General features: G+C 36.6%; 1 protein-coding gene across 1 annotated transcript in view; it reads right to left on the bottom strand.

Moving 5' to 3' along the window:
• pth1r (parathyroid hormone 1 receptor) overlaps positions 1 to 18,595 on the bottom strand; it is a 96,033-nt gene that overhangs the window by 21,288 nt on the left and 56,150 nt on the right. The window contains exons 3-4 of the mRNA XM_067362301.1: positions 3,003 to 3,113; positions 508 to 632 (exon numbers count right to left, since the gene is read on the bottom strand). Coding sequence (XP_067218402.1) covers positions 508 to 632; positions 3,003 to 3,113 — 236 coding nt within the window. The remainder of the gene's footprint in view (positions 1 to 507; positions 633 to 3,002; positions 3,114 to 18,595) is intronic.

The following is an 18,595-nucleotide window of genomic DNA, read 5'->3' as shown; positions in this document are numbered from 1 at the left end:
TTATTTCTGTTTCTATAAATGTATGAAGATGTACAGCGACGATGATTTTGTCCTCCATTGTTGTTTCGAATTTCTGCCTCAGCTCGCTACATCACGTCACTACTAGAGCAAGCTCCCGATTGGTTAACGCGGCGCGGAAATTCGCCAAAGTTCAGATTTTTCAACTTGCGCGATTCGCGCGAATCGCTCAATTCGCGCCGCGTCATTCGCTCGAATCGCGTCGCAGGATGTCAATTCGCGTCTTTGCATTGACTTAACATGTAAATCACTCGCGCTTACCGCTTCATTCGCGTCCGGTGTGAACGCACCATAATGGCGCAGACATTGTCAGTTGCTTCAAAACAGCAATACGCCAACAATGCACCTGAACACACCTTGTTTTCAGACCAGCCCGCCCATGGTCGAACAGTGCATTTGCTATTTAAACAAAGTGGCACTGGATGTGAAAATGATAACTGCGTCTAGCTGACAGACTCGTGTCGCATACTGTAAGGTCAAAGGTCTTACCCTCTCTGGGTCCGGTGGGTAAGGGTTGAGGAATTTGGCACACTCGCTGTAGTTAGCCCAGGTTTTGTTGTTACTTGAAGCCAGTTCCCAGGTCCCGTTGTTGTCACAGCGCCGGTAGGCATGTCCTGGAGACACAGCACAAGCATCCTCTAGCAAAGCATCCGTGTCTTCAGGACAATCATATATTGATTTTCTCAATCAGAATGACAGAATAGAGCTACAGTGTAGGAAATGATTAATGTTTGCCCCATTAGCATTAAACAGCGGCACACTTATGGATTAAATTATTGATAAAAGGAATACAATTAAAAAAACAACCGTGACTGTGGATAGATTTGAGTAAGATGTCCAATTAGTGCTTTCATATACAGATCTCTAGCTACTGTAATTAATGCATCTCTAAAGCACTATTGTAAATACTATTTTGCAAGGAAACTCTGTGTTTGGAAAGCAGCAAATCAAGTCGAAATGTGTTTCTAGGTTTTCATTTCCACTGTTAGGGAAAAGTGTGGAAAGTACTGTATTTATAAACCACTTCAATGGAAATACATGATTAATATTGAACTAAATACCCTAAAAGGCAGAAAAATATACTGTTATACTGAATATTTTTATAGCTTTTTAAATGCAAAAAGGACACATTTAAAAAGCTATAAAAATATTCAGTATAACAGTATATTTTTCAGCCTTTTATGGTATTTAGTTCAATATTAATCATGTATTTCCATTGAAGTGGTTTATAAATACTCATTGTAGCCAATCAGAGGTAAAATGTTTAATGCAAATAATAAAACTAGTTTAAAACAATGTTGTTTACACAGTTTTCCACTTATAGAACACAAAGAAGAAAAGATATTTTATTATTTTCATTAAAGGATTAGTTCACTTCTGAAAATTTCCTGATAATTTCCTCACCCCCACGTTATCCAAGATGTTCATGTCTTTCTTTCTTCAATTGAAAATAAATTATGGTTTTTGAGGAAAACATTTCAGGATTTTTCTCCATATAGTGGACTTCACTGGGGTTCAACAGGTTGAAGGTCCAAATGTCAGTTTCAGTGCAGCTTCAAAGAGCTCTACATGATCCCAGACGAGGAATAAGAGTCTTATCTAGAGAAACCATCGGCCATTTACTAAAAAACAATTTGTATACTTTTAACCACAAATGCTCATCTTGCACTGCTCTGCAATCCGCCATGCATGACGTAATCATGTTGGAAAGGTCACGTGTGACGTAGGTGGAAGTACAGATTCAGTGTCTACAAAGTGAATGTGCAAAGATTAAGCCAAACGGCCTTTACAAAAAAAAGGTAAAACAATGATGACCTTTCCAACGTAATGCGTGGAGCATCACAGAGCAGTGCAAGATGAGCATTTGTGGTTAAAAAGCATATAAATATATATATATATATTTTTAGAAAATGTCCAATGGTTTCTCTAGATAAGACTCTTATTCCTCGTCTGGGATCATGTAGAGCTCTTTGAAGCTGCACTGAAACTGACATTTGGACCTTCAACCTGTTGAACCCCAGTGAAGTCCACTATATGGAGAAAAATCCTGGAATGTTTTCCTCAAAAACCTTAATTTCTTTTTGACTGAAGAAAGAAAGACATGAACATCTTGGATGACTAATCCAAGTGAACTAATCCTTTAATAATATCTAAACAACATTACACGCCGATAAACAGAATTTACCTAATGCTAAAATCACGAAACATATCACAGAGATGCATGTGACCTTTTGTGAGTGATGAAACCAAAACTCTGAATCAGATTCTTCTCATTCTACAGAATTTGAAAAATGATGCTTTGAAACAAACAGTGTGAACTGATTCAAGGAAATGAATGAGGGAATGAACAAACTCATCAATAGCCCTACACTGTAAAAAAAAAATATTTCTTTGAAGTTGTAAATAGGAATGACTATTTTACTACTTCAAAATGTCATGTTTAATTCAATATGTTTCTGAGTGAAAATTGTTTCAAAGTAAATCCTACACCAGATTAAATTTTCCGGATAGAAGTCTGATTCATTGTATGCACTGCGTTTACTCCAACACTGCCGAATAATAACACGACTCTAGTATTTTCTAAAACTTGGAATGCTAGCACGTTTTGTATAATTTTCTCCCTTGGATTATTTGCTGACAATATTCTTATTTGTCCATCACTTTGCCACTTTCTGCTAAAAGAATAAATATAAATGTAATGAAGTAAGGAATCACACTGCTAGTTTTCAGTTCACTGTCTAGGTACATGATACATTATGAAAACACACCTTGTTATGAATGTACATATCCCAGCATGTTTGTCTAAAAGACGTGACAAGAATTGTGAGGTCAACAATGATGTTCTGTATGAGGAGAAAGGCAGAGATTCTGGAGGATGTGTCTTCCAAATAAGAGTATACTGGAGGTTATTCATTATTGTCAGGGGATCTCCATGTGCTTCAGACATGTGTCAGTTAACCACAGGTCAGCAGCTGCAGGCTCACCTTTGTGGTTGAAGTCATATATGTACTCTGGGCAGGCAGTGGACACCATCCTTCCAGGAACTCCCTCAGGCCAACATACGATGCCATCCCACTCCGGCGAGCAGTAACCCTCTACAACACAAAGACGATTGACATTTAGATAAAGTGAACTCCACTCTCCACTCCAGCAATACATGAATAACCTCCTCTGCAATTTGAGGACAGTTATAGTGGAGAGAATGTAGCTTCTCTGACACATTTGGATATGCTCTTCCTGAATGACAAGGCTACAATCTCTACTATTCTCTCTGCTCAATATACTCAGAACAGAACAGAATGTGTCAAACACTGTAACAATCAACTGCTGTCTATCTTTCAGTGCACTGTTATCTTGTCTGCCCTTTACGTGCATGTACTTTTGTAGTTTGAAGTCAACCTGAAATGACATTTATAATCTCTTTAATTTCAGTAATCTGATGCACAAAGCCACGTTAGGCGGATTATGAGTGAAAATGAAGCAGATGATAAGTATAATGAAAGCAGCATTTTCAACTGTAATGTTTTCATAAAATGCATCAAAGTTTGATCACATGAGCGTCTACGGTACACAAACATGACGGTCCGGTACGTATCTCTGTATTGAAGTCACAGTTCGGTACGAGTTAACTAAACATAAAATTGCTTCTTTTTTATTTATTTATTTATTTGTTTCATTAGACAGTGGTTTGTCTCTCTCTTTAAATAAATTAAATTTAACATTTTCTTAAGGATAAAAAAAATCTATCTCAGCTAATGCTGTAAACAATATACAGGGAGCCCTTTCTTGCACATTACTATAATATTAAAGGTTACTATTAACAACAGAGCCTGAACTATTAAATTCATATATATATGTAAATATATCTAAAACATATAAATTGCACATAAGGCAGGTTTTGCATTAACTTTTAAATCTAATTATAAAATTATTTTTCAATTATTTTTCTACTCCAATTAATTTTTTAGTATAATAATTTACACAGTTACTGTCGTAACCTGTTTTCATGACAAATTTATTGAAACATATATTAAATAATTTAGACATCACTAACAGGTAAAGTAAATATAATGAATAAATAAGCTAATATAGTGATGCTAATGCTCCTCTAGAGTTCATTTATCTTGTGAACTAACATGCTGTGGACACTAAATGACTTGCCTGAGGTAAATGTAATGCTACGTGAGATATTATTCTCAAGCTGTTTTATTGATGTCTTTTAGTGGTTGAAACACTGATGAGAGATTATCAGTGCGTTCCAAACGGGATATATCGCCCTCCGAAGGGCACTTCGGAGTGAAAATAATCATGGCCGCCATATTGAAGGGTCGTTCCAAACCAAAGTGCTCAAAACTGGCCACTTCAAAGGGCCCTTTGGAATGAAGGATTTCGAAGGGAACAACTGATGGACACTTCGGGCCCCATGATCCTTTGCACAGGGAAGTTGTTTGACGTCACAGAATGGGTACAGGAGGTTAGGAGTTCGATTTTAACTATAAAGTTATGTATAATATTTTTCTGTACTACTGTAATATTTATACGAGTTAGATTTGGTACATTATTATGGTCAAAATGACATTGTACTTCAAAAAAAAAAATACTTTACAGCTCATTTATCAGTCCATTCAAATGTTTCAAATACATAACCTACATGCGGTAAACCTAAAATAAATAAATAAATAATAACGTTAAACAAAAGGCGCAGCTTGCACAATTTATCCTCCTTGATTGTCTCGTTAAGATGATGCTGAAGTGCGTTCCAAAAGAACAGTTTTTTTTACCCCTACACCCTTCATCCCTTCGAAGCTCTCACTCCGGAGGGTAAACCCTCTGAAGGGATTAGGGCATAGGGATGAGCCCTTCCGAATGGAACGCAGGGCCTAACATATGTATGCATAGATTATCAGTTCTTCTGCACTTTTTCCTGTTGTGGCGGTCAGCAAACAGCGTTGCCCCCTTCTGTATTGGAGTGATTATGCATAATTTATAAGTAACTACATGTAACATGTAACAAGGACACATACATTATATATACTTGTAATAAGATTTGTAATAATACTATTGACCATATCCTAAATTCAACAGCAGCAAAAGTAAATCTGGCACAATTATGCAGAACATCAAGTTAGTACACAATAAGTACATATATAAATATAATATTATATATAATATATATATAAATAAAAACATTATTTTTTGTGCCTCCAGTAGAATCATAACATGCTCATCTGTATTGAGGCAAAAACCCCAATAACTTGGATGTGCACGGTGGGAGGCTCAGTTAACATTTTTACCAATCTCCTCAGTTTCTCTCAAATTTTTTTTTTTTTTTTTTTTTTTTTTTTTGAGTGACTGAGATATTTGGAAATCAACTGATATTCACTTGAATCACTTTGTCCTCTCAGGCTACAGCATTAAATGTTGATTAACTTCAATACTTACAGTGATACAATTATAGGTTAAGACCATCAAATGCTGTTTATCAACTTTTTCATTTTTCCTTTTTCTGTTCTGCACCTCTATCAATTTTGGTCATGTGACAGACTTACAGTAATGTCAGATGGTGAACGGCTGATAATATCACTTATATAATACATAAAATGTTAAACAAAAGCTAATAATAGAATGACATTAGCCTTGTTTTATCTCCCCATTTTCATTTCTACACCTTTTTGCAATTACAAGTTTGGTGGATTTAACTTCACCTGAGTGTCACAATATCTTCTATAGCACACCATCTTCAAAAGTGGAGCATAAATCTATTTTAGTCACTTAAACAACTAAAACACACAGCAAACTTTTATCATACCTCATTTTCTTTGTTTCACGACATGCTATAACTTCACACTTCAGGACAAACTGACACCAAGAGCACAAAGCAGCTTCTATTCGTGTGCTAGTAACAATGGTTCATGTCATTCAACTCTTTGAAAATGAAATAGTGTAGGAACAGAAGAATGAGGCATAGATCTAGACCACCTACAATATTTCAAAGTCTGTTCTTGTATGAAAAATTAAAAATGGCCACTTTTGACAAAGAACTGAAATATCTGGAAATATATCAATGACAAAGTTTTGAATGAGTCTGAATAATAGACTAAATGACTGAACACATTTATATGCACTTTTTAAAATAATAGCTTGTATGTAGGATCCAGACCTCTGATAAAGGCAAGGGTTCTGTCCTGATTGTCCTTGTTTTGTGTGTCAGTGTTTGTTTTGTGTACGAGCACATGACTTTGTCTGTGTTTATATTGGCCATGTGCTCTCCTCATCTGGCCTCCTCCTTTCCCCTCACCATGTCCCATCGTTTAGTCCTTGTCTAGTGCTTCTTTTGTTAATTGTTTGGTCCCACTTTATATTATAGTGTCTTTACTATTACTATGTACTTGCATCAAAATGAATAAATAAACAATAGTTAGGTGCAATGTACTTATTGTGTTGATGTTGTATTATAAAACACTTGTGCTGCTGTTGAGGTGGATATGGGTGAGGTTAGGACAGGTTTGGTGGTGTGGGTAGGTTTAAGGGTGGGTTAAGGTATAAGGGAAGGTCAACAGTGTAATTATAGATGTCAATATAGAAATTAATTGCAGCTCTAATTAAATAAGGAAAAGTCAACAGTGTAATTACAGATGTCAATACAGCAATTAATTGCAGCTGTAATTACATGCAGGTATTTTCAGATATATGCAATGTAAAAACAGTATAAAAAACTATATATATTAGTACAAAGTAGTTAGATAGAAGTTCAGCTTTCTTTAGTGTGTAATGTTGCTGTTTGAACGTGAAAAAAGTATGCAAAGGTACAAAGGGAGTTATTCTCTATAATATCAGTGTCACTGTTTCTGAACTCCCTGAAACGCCTCCATTGTAGTCTCGTGTTTTCTTCCGGGAGCGAACACGTCACAATATTGCTCATTTAAATAAGGAAGCCCACCCTTCCTTTTCCTAAGGAGGGGCTTCATAAAGACAGGAACTAAACACAGTGTTACTGACAGACTGGGAAGAGAGGAGCTGCAACAATGGAGAATATGGGAAAAATTATGTTTTTTAAATAATCATGCATGAAAACTCTAGTAGAGCGCATAAACAAAATCAAGACTTTGGGCGTTATATGGCCTCTTTAACTCTTTCCCCGCCACTGACAGAATTTTTCAGTCAATATTCACTGTTATGCAGTAGGGGGCACTGTTGTACATCTTCTGAAAGAGTACAGCATCTCCGGCTCCAAAAACAAGTGAAGAAGAAAAAGCAAAAACTAGTGTCAGAATCATCACAAGTAAGCTAATGTGATCATCAAACATTAAACAGCACATAAATCAACACTGCCTAACGTTACTGAATGAAATGTCGAACTCATGAAGATGAAACGACTGTGAAGTTGTGGGGGTGTTGATGGACTTGATCTACTCCATCTGTTTTGATCATCCTTCTGAATCCCATCTAGACAATGTCTTTGACAAAAACAAGATTTTCTCAACTTTTTGTTGAAAATGTTTCTTAAATCTTAAATACAAATTGCCCACATTTAAGTGCTGATAAAAAAAAGAATGCATGAAGCTGTTTTCACTTGATCCTTGTGTGCTTTCCTCAATATATTGTGTTTCCTTTCCTCCTGATTGTTTAGTGCCACACGTTTTGTAGGCTTACTTGTTAGTTGAGTTTGTCTTGTCCTGTCCTGTCCTGTCCTGTTATGACCCTTGTCTGTTATCAATCTAAGCTTAAATTAGTAATTAGACCCAGTTTTCTTTACAGACAGGGCTTAGGTTAAGCCAGGATCAGGCCTTAGTTCAACTAGGACCGGGTGTGCCTCATACGTCCTGAAAAGTGAAGCTGCAGGCTCTTTGATCGCCCCCTGGGGGCTGGATGCAGTACAGGTCATAAACCCCGCCCGCTCAATGCAGACGAATGAGACTTAAGTTAATACATAAAAATAAATTATGCAACTATTAAAGATGGTTTTGGTCATTTAAGGTAGTTGTTATCACGCTGATTTATATTCAATAGCTCGATTTTGTGATAAGTTTGATTTTATCTAGCAATTTGGTGCTATAGAAAAGGGGCGTGTCGTCATGATTCACAGTTGATTGACAGCTTCTCTGAGGACTGTCGGAGCTTCGAGGGGAGATTGAAGATATATAACTAGCTATTCATTTTCGATTTCTGTGTTATTTCACACCGACAAAATGAGCTGTTCAGCAGTAAACTGTCCTAACTGATCTACAGGATCTGACAGATATCTGACAGATATCTGACAGATACACGCCTAACGTTAGCCATGACGGAAAAAAAAGCAGGTGATCGTTATCTGGAAGTTACTAATTATTTTTATGGGTATAAAATAAAAATTAGCAGGATAAAAATAATGATAGCCTACTGTAATTAATTATAGAGCACTGTCTACAGCAATCGATCTCCTGTAACGTTAGTTTAACCCTTTATTTGAAATGGCAGGACCGTTTCTGATGATTTAGAATTGTTTCTAGTGGCATATTATATTGAGTTTATCTACTGAATTTACTGTTTCAAAAATATTATTGCTCTAGAAACAGAATAGCCTATTATTTTATAGGTAGAATTTTAATTTGTGTATAATTTATATAGCCTATTTAAAATACATCAGTGATGACGCAGTCGTCTGGGCGGAAGTTTGATACCGCGACTCCGCTTCCGGGCTCCACTGACGATTCTTTCTGCGCATGCCCAGGCTCCAAACTTTTTTTTTTTTTTTGGACGTTTTTGCGTAACGTGTCAGTGCCCATCGGCGTCCATTTTGGCTTCAGTTCAATACAATGGAAGGAAGCGGCGTCGCGGCGTCCATCTTTTTTTACAGTCTATGACTAGGACATTTAAGTAGCTTTTATAAACACCTTAAAAAAAAAAAAATACTGGTGTGCTTCTTGAGACAAAACAATGGCATTGACATATAAGATATGCCAGAGCATTTTACTCTGTGACTAAGCTTAAGCCTTGTCTGTGAAACCGGGGGTTATTATGACAAAAAAAGCTTATATTTTTCTATGCACCTAGTCTAGCAACTTTTACAGCGCTGCCCTTACCGGAAATTACCATGCCATATTGTCTGGCTGCGTTGTTTACATGCTGCTGCTCTGTTGTCATAAAAAAAAGTTTAATATTTGTTAATATTTTTAATATTTGTTATAAGTTAATATTTGAAGTTGTAATAGTTTTAGGTTTCATCATGAATATTTAAGAGATGTAAATGTTCCTTCCAAAACAAGGTGATGTCAATGGTTCCCGAAGAGACAATCTTTCATTAAAGCTATACACGCTTTGAATTGCTTAGTCCAGTTAATCATGTGAACTGATTCTAATTACACGAGTGAATTCATTCTCTTTCCAAGTTCACTAAAACTCAATATTCTCATTCATAGAAGTTTAGTTACTCAGTCTTCATAAGCAACAGCATTATTCTTCCATTTGCATTCTTAAGAAACTAAATTTGAACTCAAATTGCATTTTTTCACTCTATACATTACTCTGTGTTCTCCATTAGTATATTAATGATATTGTGTCTCATGCATGATCGAACTCCTTGAATTCTTTAAGTAACTTAAGGTGAAACTCATGCTTCTTTACAGGCACGGTGAATGGAATCGCACTGGCTTGTTATATGCTCCATCTCTACATTAATTTTTTGATAGTATCTGAAGGTCAAATACATATTCTAGCTCTTTATGTATTACCTGCATGACACTACTGAAATATCTAAGCATTGTATGCTAAACAAAGCACTGTATGCAAAGAATACATTATCTGATAGCATTTGATATGCAAATACATACAGATTTGCACTGCATGAACATCTCAATAAGCTCATGTGATGCCTATTCATTCACTTTTAACGTGTTCTTATTCAGCAGTGTTTAGTCTTCATTAGCCTTCATTAACCCATAAAAAATAATTTTGTTGGTAGGAATTAATGATTCAGTTATGTTTTAATTTAGATGTTACCATATTTTTAGTGCTTTTGACATTGAACGCAAAAGCATATATTCTTGCTAGCTTGCTTATGGTTTATAATTTCACTCGTTGCATCATGCACAGCTTGTTAAATATCAAACATAATTAATGCTTCGTTTAGAAACTGATAAATTCAGACAGTGCAATGTTTTGTGATTTGGAATAATAATAATAAAGTTCACTTATCTTAAGAAGTTAAATTTCAGAGAAAGACAACACCGAACCAAATTATTAGTTAATAGCAGCACATTGGCTGCAGATGCAACAGAGACCAATCAGCTTGTGCCGTGTTGTAAATTATGTCATAGCGATCAGATTGCGTTAAGGACCTATTAGCCTGCGCCATCTAGAGTTTCATGACAGAACTAGATATTTATAGTAAATAAAGCTTGAGTTGAGAATCATCTCACTCTTAATTCCTCTCTCCCCGCAGGACTGACAGAAATGCCTTTTCGTTTTTTTCCCCCCAAGTTTTCTTGGCAACTCTAGTATTTCTGGCTTTGCTTTCAGTCGCTGTTATTGAAACCATCTGCCCCCAACTTGCCACAAATAACTAGTTGAGGATAAATCTCAGCGTATGGCTTTACTGCAGATCCATTATTTTCCTATGCCTGTAATTAAAGATTTTCAGAGGGAAAATCAAAGCGTATGATGGAGCACATTTTATATGCCTGGAGACCAGCTTGTCAATTTTTGCGAATGTAATTAAAGGCGAGTTTCAGACAACAGGCCTGTTTTGCAGGTCGCTTGTCCTGGAGGGAATGTGCCATGTGTGTTTCACATTTCCAAAATAACAATAGCCAAATGCCGAGGTTTTCATCTTACATATAGAGCATTAAGCCGCAGACCACCTCCAATAGCCTTCTGGTTTCAGATATAGCTCCACACACAATCGTCACATATAATTTCCCAACATCCAAGGTTCCGAGGAAGCTATAAACGTATCTGATGAGGTTGTGGGTATTGATGATGTCATTTGGGGTTTCTGAATAATATTTATCTTCTTGCCCCCTTCTCACATGAGATTCGGAGTGGCTGGCATGAATTGTGCCGGGGTTTTGATATATGAAAGCTTTTATAGCAATCTGGTGGTGTTATTTTACACCCAACCGCAAGGTTTGAGCGTCAGGCTATTTTCACACACAGGCCAGAGAGTCTCAGGGCTTGTGGAAGCCACATCCCGGCACTGTGCGACCCAGGCCGAAACCTCAGTGTCTCTTTCAATGGGAACCTTGTTCATGCCCCGCCATGGAGACTTGGTCTTAACCGAAGCACAAACGTGCAATAAAAACAAATAAAAGCTTCGCAGTGCAGAGAGCTCTGAGGCCTAGCCTTGACTTGAGGTTGGGCTCCGCCACCTCCAGCCTGGACTAGAATAGATAAACCGACTCAGCTAACTATTTGCTGAGCAAACACGACGATGCAATGGTCTAATAATAGTTGGCTCAACGGTTAGTGGAGAGCGCCACATAAACTGCAGCATAAAAACGTCAAGGGTGGTCTCACAAAAGGCATGGTCAGGGGCGAAAGACATTGCTGAATCAATCCCCGTGTCTTTCCTCACTCAGCAAGACGGAGGGATGTAGCGGCAAGCCGTTTCCTTTTGATGGTGAATACTTGAAAATAGACTTGTTTTTACTGTAGGAAATCTCCTTAATGTGCTATGACATGCATTTATTGTACTAGGGCCAGAACTGTCTTTGGCAATACCTCACACAAGCAAGAGAACGCTGAGAATTGCATTGACGGCGACGGAGAGGAAGACAGCGATGAACGGTTGGTGTAAAATTCGAGTTAGAGACAATAGGGAAAGGAAATGCATCCAAACTGTTTGTGTTATGTAGGGTTGCAGTGATGCTGGAGTCCATCACAGGGCGAGACACACACACACACAACATGTCTGTGACACTTTACAAGTGAAATGTCCAGTGGCAGTGAGTGGCACAAAAAAGCATGTTGAATTTCATTTGAAACAGATGAATGTGAATCTGGTGACATTTTATTACGATGTTTGTTGTATGTGTCACAGCAATTTGGAAATTAAATGTCACCTTTGAAAATAATGTACCACCTACAATAAACCAGTGACAGAGCTAACAAAAACAAATTTGCTAAAGCAACCGTGCATTTTTAGTTTGATTCTACTTTGAGCTCTCGCATTTCAAGTGTACCAGGTGAGCTACTGAGCAAGTTTACTACATCAGAAAAGTCACACATATGGAGCTGATTATGTGATGCAAACGTCAAAATGGCTACGTTTACATGCACCAATTTTCGTCAATCCGAATGAATTGAATCCGACTGCAGATCTGTTTACATGTAATCTAAACATGGTAATCTGATTTAAATATCCGTTTATATGTGTTTTATATTAAGAGGATTTGTCATTTCCAATTAATGTAGGTAACATTGCTATTAGGTTAAATTAATATTATAATAAATTTGCCCCGCAATAATTTCATAGAGCATCACTGCATAACTGATGTGCTCTGAGGATGATATAAGATTAGGCTATTTGCTATCTTTGAAAATGATTTAATTTTTTTTTTAGATCTTAGCCTATACAATAAATTATAGGGCTATAAAATTATTAAGAGTGTAGGCTATAATATTGTCATCAATGAAAATTAAGCGCAGCTTTACTATAAGCACTGACGTTAAAAACAACAACAACCTATTTACACGAAATGTGAACTTGCGCACTGCGTGATGCATGCCAACATTGCACTGTGCTCCAGAGACTTTTGAATACGACTGAGAAAGTAGTCGGATTCAAGTGTTTACATGGTAATTTTTTGCTGTTGGATCGGCTAAGAAAAGGAATAAACCACCCCTTCCAGCAATCCGATCGAAATTTCATTCAGATCGAGCTCAATCGGATCGATTAAGGTGTTTACATGAATGTTTTTCAATCCGATTGAGCCGCCAATCCGATTACAAATGGATTATTTGGGTGCATGTAAACATAGCCAATGTATTCGTTAAAAATCATGAACTTTGGTGAAAGTGTTCTGAGGTCATAAAGTCTTTATTATTCGATAATCTGCCCTTGTAATCATAATTTGTGTGAAAAGGAATGAAAGATGTTGGTGTTTTATTGCCTGTAGTGCTCATTTTGCTTGGAAACTGAAGTGATTTGTATATATTGGTATGAGTTTTGCAAAAATGTAGCTAGAGGAGTGTTGTTTTTCCAATGAGCCTGTGTTGCAGACATTCACACTCATGGTCAATTCACAGTCTCCAGTTCACCTGTGCTGCATGGCTTTGGATTTGGGAAACCAGAGCACCCTGAAGAAACCCACGCCCAGACAGGGAAAGCATGCAAACACCACACAGAAAGGTTGTCTGGCTCAGCAGAGTCTTAAAGCAGACCTTCTTGTTGTGAGTTGACAACCACCATGAGCCATCATACTCGCCTAAACGCAGGAAATGTGCAGTGTTACACATTGAAGCTGACAGACTACATGCTAAATGCTGTTACAATCCCAGATGCTGCAAAATTGTATAATACTGTTGGGATTGCTCTGACATGATGATGTGACCTGCTTCAAAAGACCTTGCAAAACAACGAGAGCCAGTCAATTCAGAACAGAAAGAAATACACATGAAAAGGTCATAAACAAACAAAGATGTCTAAGATGATGAAAATGAAAAATCTTTTTTAGGCTGAAAACCAAATAGGTTTCATTTGTTTTTGAAAAACGCTTCCATACACTCCAAAATGTCCAAATGGACTGTCCATAAAATAAATAATTTTCCTAACCTTGTATATATGTGAATGCACATATCTTATTCATTCTTTTCAAGGTAAAAACATTTTTTTTTTACAGACTAATCTTGCCATGTCATAAAAGGTCAAATTTCAAGGTTAGTGTTTTTCATGCACATAAATATACTGCAGTTTTCATTGCATTTAGAGTTCCTCATTCAGAACAACTTTGCCTCACGGACCAATAGGGTAAGTCAAATTGTACTTTTAATATTTGAGATAAAAAAAAAAAAAAAGAAGCTAACTAATCCTAGTGTCGTACAATTCTCTGGACTCCCTAGATCAATATTACTGTATCAGTTTTAATCAATTTTGTTATTTAAAGGGCATGTTAGTAATATGAGCCTATAGGCGGGTGCACAACCCACGTACACTCTGTTTGGTACAGACACATCGGTGACTTAAATATTAAAAATAAAAGGATTCCTCTCTGGAGAAGCATTCGGTCTTTCCGCTTGCAAATGCTGCCATGTAAATAGCGAATCCACCATGGTGCAAGCGCACCTGGCTTTTAAAGGGAATGAGAGATGAGACTCTGATTGGTTTATTGCATGTTATGCCCAAAACACACCCATGACTCATTAAGACTAGGTACAAGCCATTGGGACCATTTTTTTTCCATCGTTAAACTTGCAAAAGAGGATTCGGACACGCCCTAAGTGCACCTGCGCCATGCGCTTCAGAACATTTTCTTAGATCGCTTAAAATAGGGCCAATGCAAACTTTTATGGAGAATGAGCAATGGGTGGCAATATAACAGTTATAAATGTTTAAAACACTGTATTTCTATGATAAGTTACCTGAAATTGCTGAAAATTGTCTTTTCCATCTCTGCTTATAGACTTGCTACATAATATATACGTTAATATATCTTTATGAATACAGTTAAAAGTCTTAAGTTGTGATTTTTAACCCTTAAATGCATACCTCGGGTCTTTAGTGACCCGGGACGTCATTCACTACCCTCCTCCTCGTTCATTTTTTAAAGTTAGGCATCAACCTTTTTGGTATTCCTCAATCAATTCTTTATAAAGAATATAACAAGAAAAAAATTATAAAAGAATGCCTATTTTTGTATTATTTTTTTGTAAAAATTGTATAGGGTCGTAAACGACCCGAGGTGTGTATGAGTGTTCAAGCTCCAAAAGGTAACAAAATATGCTTTATTTTATTCTTCTGTAATTGTTACTCTAATATCAGATGAGTTTTATATTATTGCGACAGGTAGAGATCCTTCCGTGTTAGACATAGATCCGGGGCGATAAAGACCCGAATATGTAAGAATGATTGGCGAAACAGTCATGCATTTAAGGGTTAAATAAATTAATAGATCCAATTTTTTAAAAAAAGTGTCACATCATTGACCCAAATACAAAATGCACTACAACCATCACCAGTGTCTTCTAGTCTCAGCACTTCAAAAACAGCAAAAAGACATCATGCATACTCTTTGTCAGAGATAACATGCTTAGCCTAATTTCTTCTGCTGGTCCATGATCAGAAAGACGTGTGCACCCTTCCAAAAGGGGTCAGGAAACAGCCACCAGAAAGAGCACAGAGTCATCAGGTAAACAGGTCAGATCTGACTCAATCGCCCCACAACACAGGGCCAAGACCAGACAGCAGGGAATCTCTCCCAAGATCCGCCACATATAACATCACTTCACATTACTGGGGGGCTTTGAAAAGATTTGATAAAAACAAAATTCTTTTTTTCATGAATGAACATTGCATATGACCTACGCTAATAACTGACTGCATGAAACTTACAGCCAGGGAATCTGAGGTTTATTCTCTGGATGTAATAATGAACATCTGGAACAAACAAAAGTTTGGATTTCTAAAACTATATTTAGTTTGTGCGTATGGTATTTTTGAATAAACAGAGACTATCTGCACAAGTGCAAACGGTGGCAGATAATATGCATGTCAATGTATTGTAGTATATTATTAAACAGTATGCAATAATAACAACATATTCAGTGTATTTGATTATAGGTATAATTAAAACCTGTTAGTCACTTTGCTTTTGGGATCCGAAAATAGGCGGATTTGGACTTGGGTCGGTCCCGTCAAAAGGTAATTTCACTGTCCTTACTTGCCAAGCTGCTGTTTTGTCAGGCTCAACCAGTCAATAGTTAGTGTGATTAACCTTTGCCAACGAGATGGGTTATTTGCACTCATTTGAATTGAGTTTAATCAGATCGACTGATGTGTTTACACTGAGGCTTTTCAGTCTGACTGAACCATCAATCCAGTTACTAACAGATTATTTGGTTGCATGTAAATGTGGATAATGTGAAAGAAAAAAAATATATATAGTATATAACATCCAATGGAGTCTGAGACAATGTAAAAAAAAAATAAATAAATAAATAAAAAAATCTAAATTTAAGCCTGCATGGACATAAACTTTTTTTTTTTTTTTTTGAAAAATGTCAAACAAATAATAGTTATGATATAATAGAAATAAGAACTATATCAGATTTAAAGGGGTCATGAATTGAGAAATAAAATTTTCCTTGAGCTTTTGACATATAACAGGTCATCATACTACAAGAATATCCATAAATATTCAGAACTAAAAGCTTCCTTGTTCAAAAACAGCCCAGATTACGACTCGTTGTGGAATGTGCCTACTTCTACATTGTTACCACTTTAGCCCCACCCACTGATTTGAGCACAACAAGTAGTAGGTAAACAACAGACGTGGTGCTAACACTGGATCGAGCAACTAAGTGATAAACTTGTCTTTGAAGAGTGCAAAATGTTGTGAAGTGTCAGGCTGTGGAAAAACACAGTAGTTGCACAGGATTTGCAGAGAGCCTGAAGTTAAAAAACGATGCTGTGCCTTCTATATTGGATCCGACAGGAATGCAAAAAGAAATGGAATTATGTGAGAAAAGTTTTTACTGTGTCATTATTGATTTGCTACAGACCGTTTGATATGTACTCATTATGTGTACATGTCTAACCAAAACCACCTCTGATTTCTGATATGTAATAATTCATGTACAGTCAGATGTTCTTTATCTCAAAATCGCTTGTCAGTAAATCAAACCAGTGACTAAACTTTCAACTTCACGTTGTTTCTCTTAGTAGGAAGAAAATAATCTGTTCTTTAAACTGTGGTTAAATTATATATATAGAACGCGATCAAAGAACGCTCCCTTTACAATCGCTGGAGCTGTCAATCAAACAGCGCAAGTTTATCAGTGACTCGTGCCGAAACTCCTGTTATATTCAACAAATCTATTATTTAAATTGTGTTTGCACTGTTAGTTATGATGAAAGCATTCGTTAGTGTGCAGAAATTGAGTTACAATGACGAGATCACTGCTTTCATGAGCTCAACAACATGTCTGTGATCAGCTACATGTTCATCACTGCAACCTTTCATGCCACGATCTAAATATAATGCTATAATCAACACTTTTCACGATTAGTAAACCTTGAGAACTGTAATAGTAAAAACGTGCTAAACATTTCTGAGAGTTAAACATGTAATACTTAGCTATTTTCATATGCAAAGATGTCAGCCAATCACAGCAGTGGGCTTTTACACTGAAGTCTCACACAGACACACCCCTTAAAACAGAGCGTTCAAATCAGAGGGCTAAATCAGGGTAGAAACATGCCTTTTATTTATAAATTATGACAATTTGTGATGTAAAAATCATATTAACATTATAAGTGCATCCCGGGAAACATTATAAAATAATAATTTTATGCAGTTCATGACCCCTTTAAGACATTATTTGTAGATCAATAATCAAACAAGCAAATATGAGAAGAATAACTTGTGGAGTTATGCCAGCTTGAGTGCTGCTGTTATTAAAGCTAAAGGTGTATTTCCAAAGGGGACAAAAAAAAAAAAAAAAAAAAGGTTTATGCATCATAATTCTAAGAAATTCAAGGTAATTGTTTCAGTAATGGTATAACTATACAAAACTGGAAAAGTCAATGTATCAAAATTCTAAGCAATTCTGAAATAAAAAGATAAAAATAAATAAATAAATAAATAAAATGATGAAGTTTATAGTTCAACTCAGATTTCAGGGATTCGTTTCCCGTAACTCGCTGCTGAACCATCACAGTATGATGCATCATTGGAGAAATTACCTGCTAATCACGACTGTTTCACAAAACTGTAGTAACTTGTTCGTTTGAAATTGCGATACATCCACTCAGCCTTGAAAAATGCAAAATAGACTTGTAGTCTTAGACCCCACTATATAGTATAATTATTCCTGTCTGTTATTCATCATTTCCAAAGACACTGGAAATGGTTTTGAAAGAGTGAAAAGAGCACAGTTGTCCATCTTGGCAGTGACACGAAAGAGATGTCGAGAGGCATTTAGTGTGACAGAGCTCAGGCAAGCTAACCTTGACTGCATCTGAATGAGAAGTCACTTGAGTGCCAGATCTCTGCTTAGCATCAGCGTCCAGCTGCATTGAGATCAGTGGCCTCTAATAGGAGATATAGGAACATCTACTGCTCCCTAAACCCCTCATGACAACTCTCTGCTGCTGGATCAACTCAAGACCTAGTTCAGAACAACTCAACATTGAGCAGGACTGGACTAGCATTACTGCATAAACACAGTCATGGGCAAATCATGGCTGCTGTATAATCTTCACTTCTGTTTCTTGTTCATTTAAATAAACCAGAGCTACTAATTGTCACGGGTAGGGGTGTAACGGTACACAAAACTCACGGTTCGGTACAGTTTTCGGTACAGCAGGTGGAGAGAAAACTCAACATAAAATTGCTTTTTTTTTTATTAAACAGAGGTTTACTGAACAAATTGTGTTTTTGTC

The sequence above is a fragment of the Chanodichthys erythropterus genome, chromosome 16, assembly GCF_024489055.1.
Source record: "Chanodichthys erythropterus isolate Z2021 chromosome 16, ASM2448905v1, whole genome shotgun sequence".
Classification (NCBI taxonomy): domain Eukaryota; kingdom Metazoa; phylum Chordata; class Actinopteri; order Cypriniformes; family Xenocyprididae; genus Chanodichthys; species Chanodichthys erythropterus.
The sequence above is the reverse complement of the archived record's forward strand: the minus strand, read 5'-3'. Positions and strand labels throughout refer to the sequence as shown.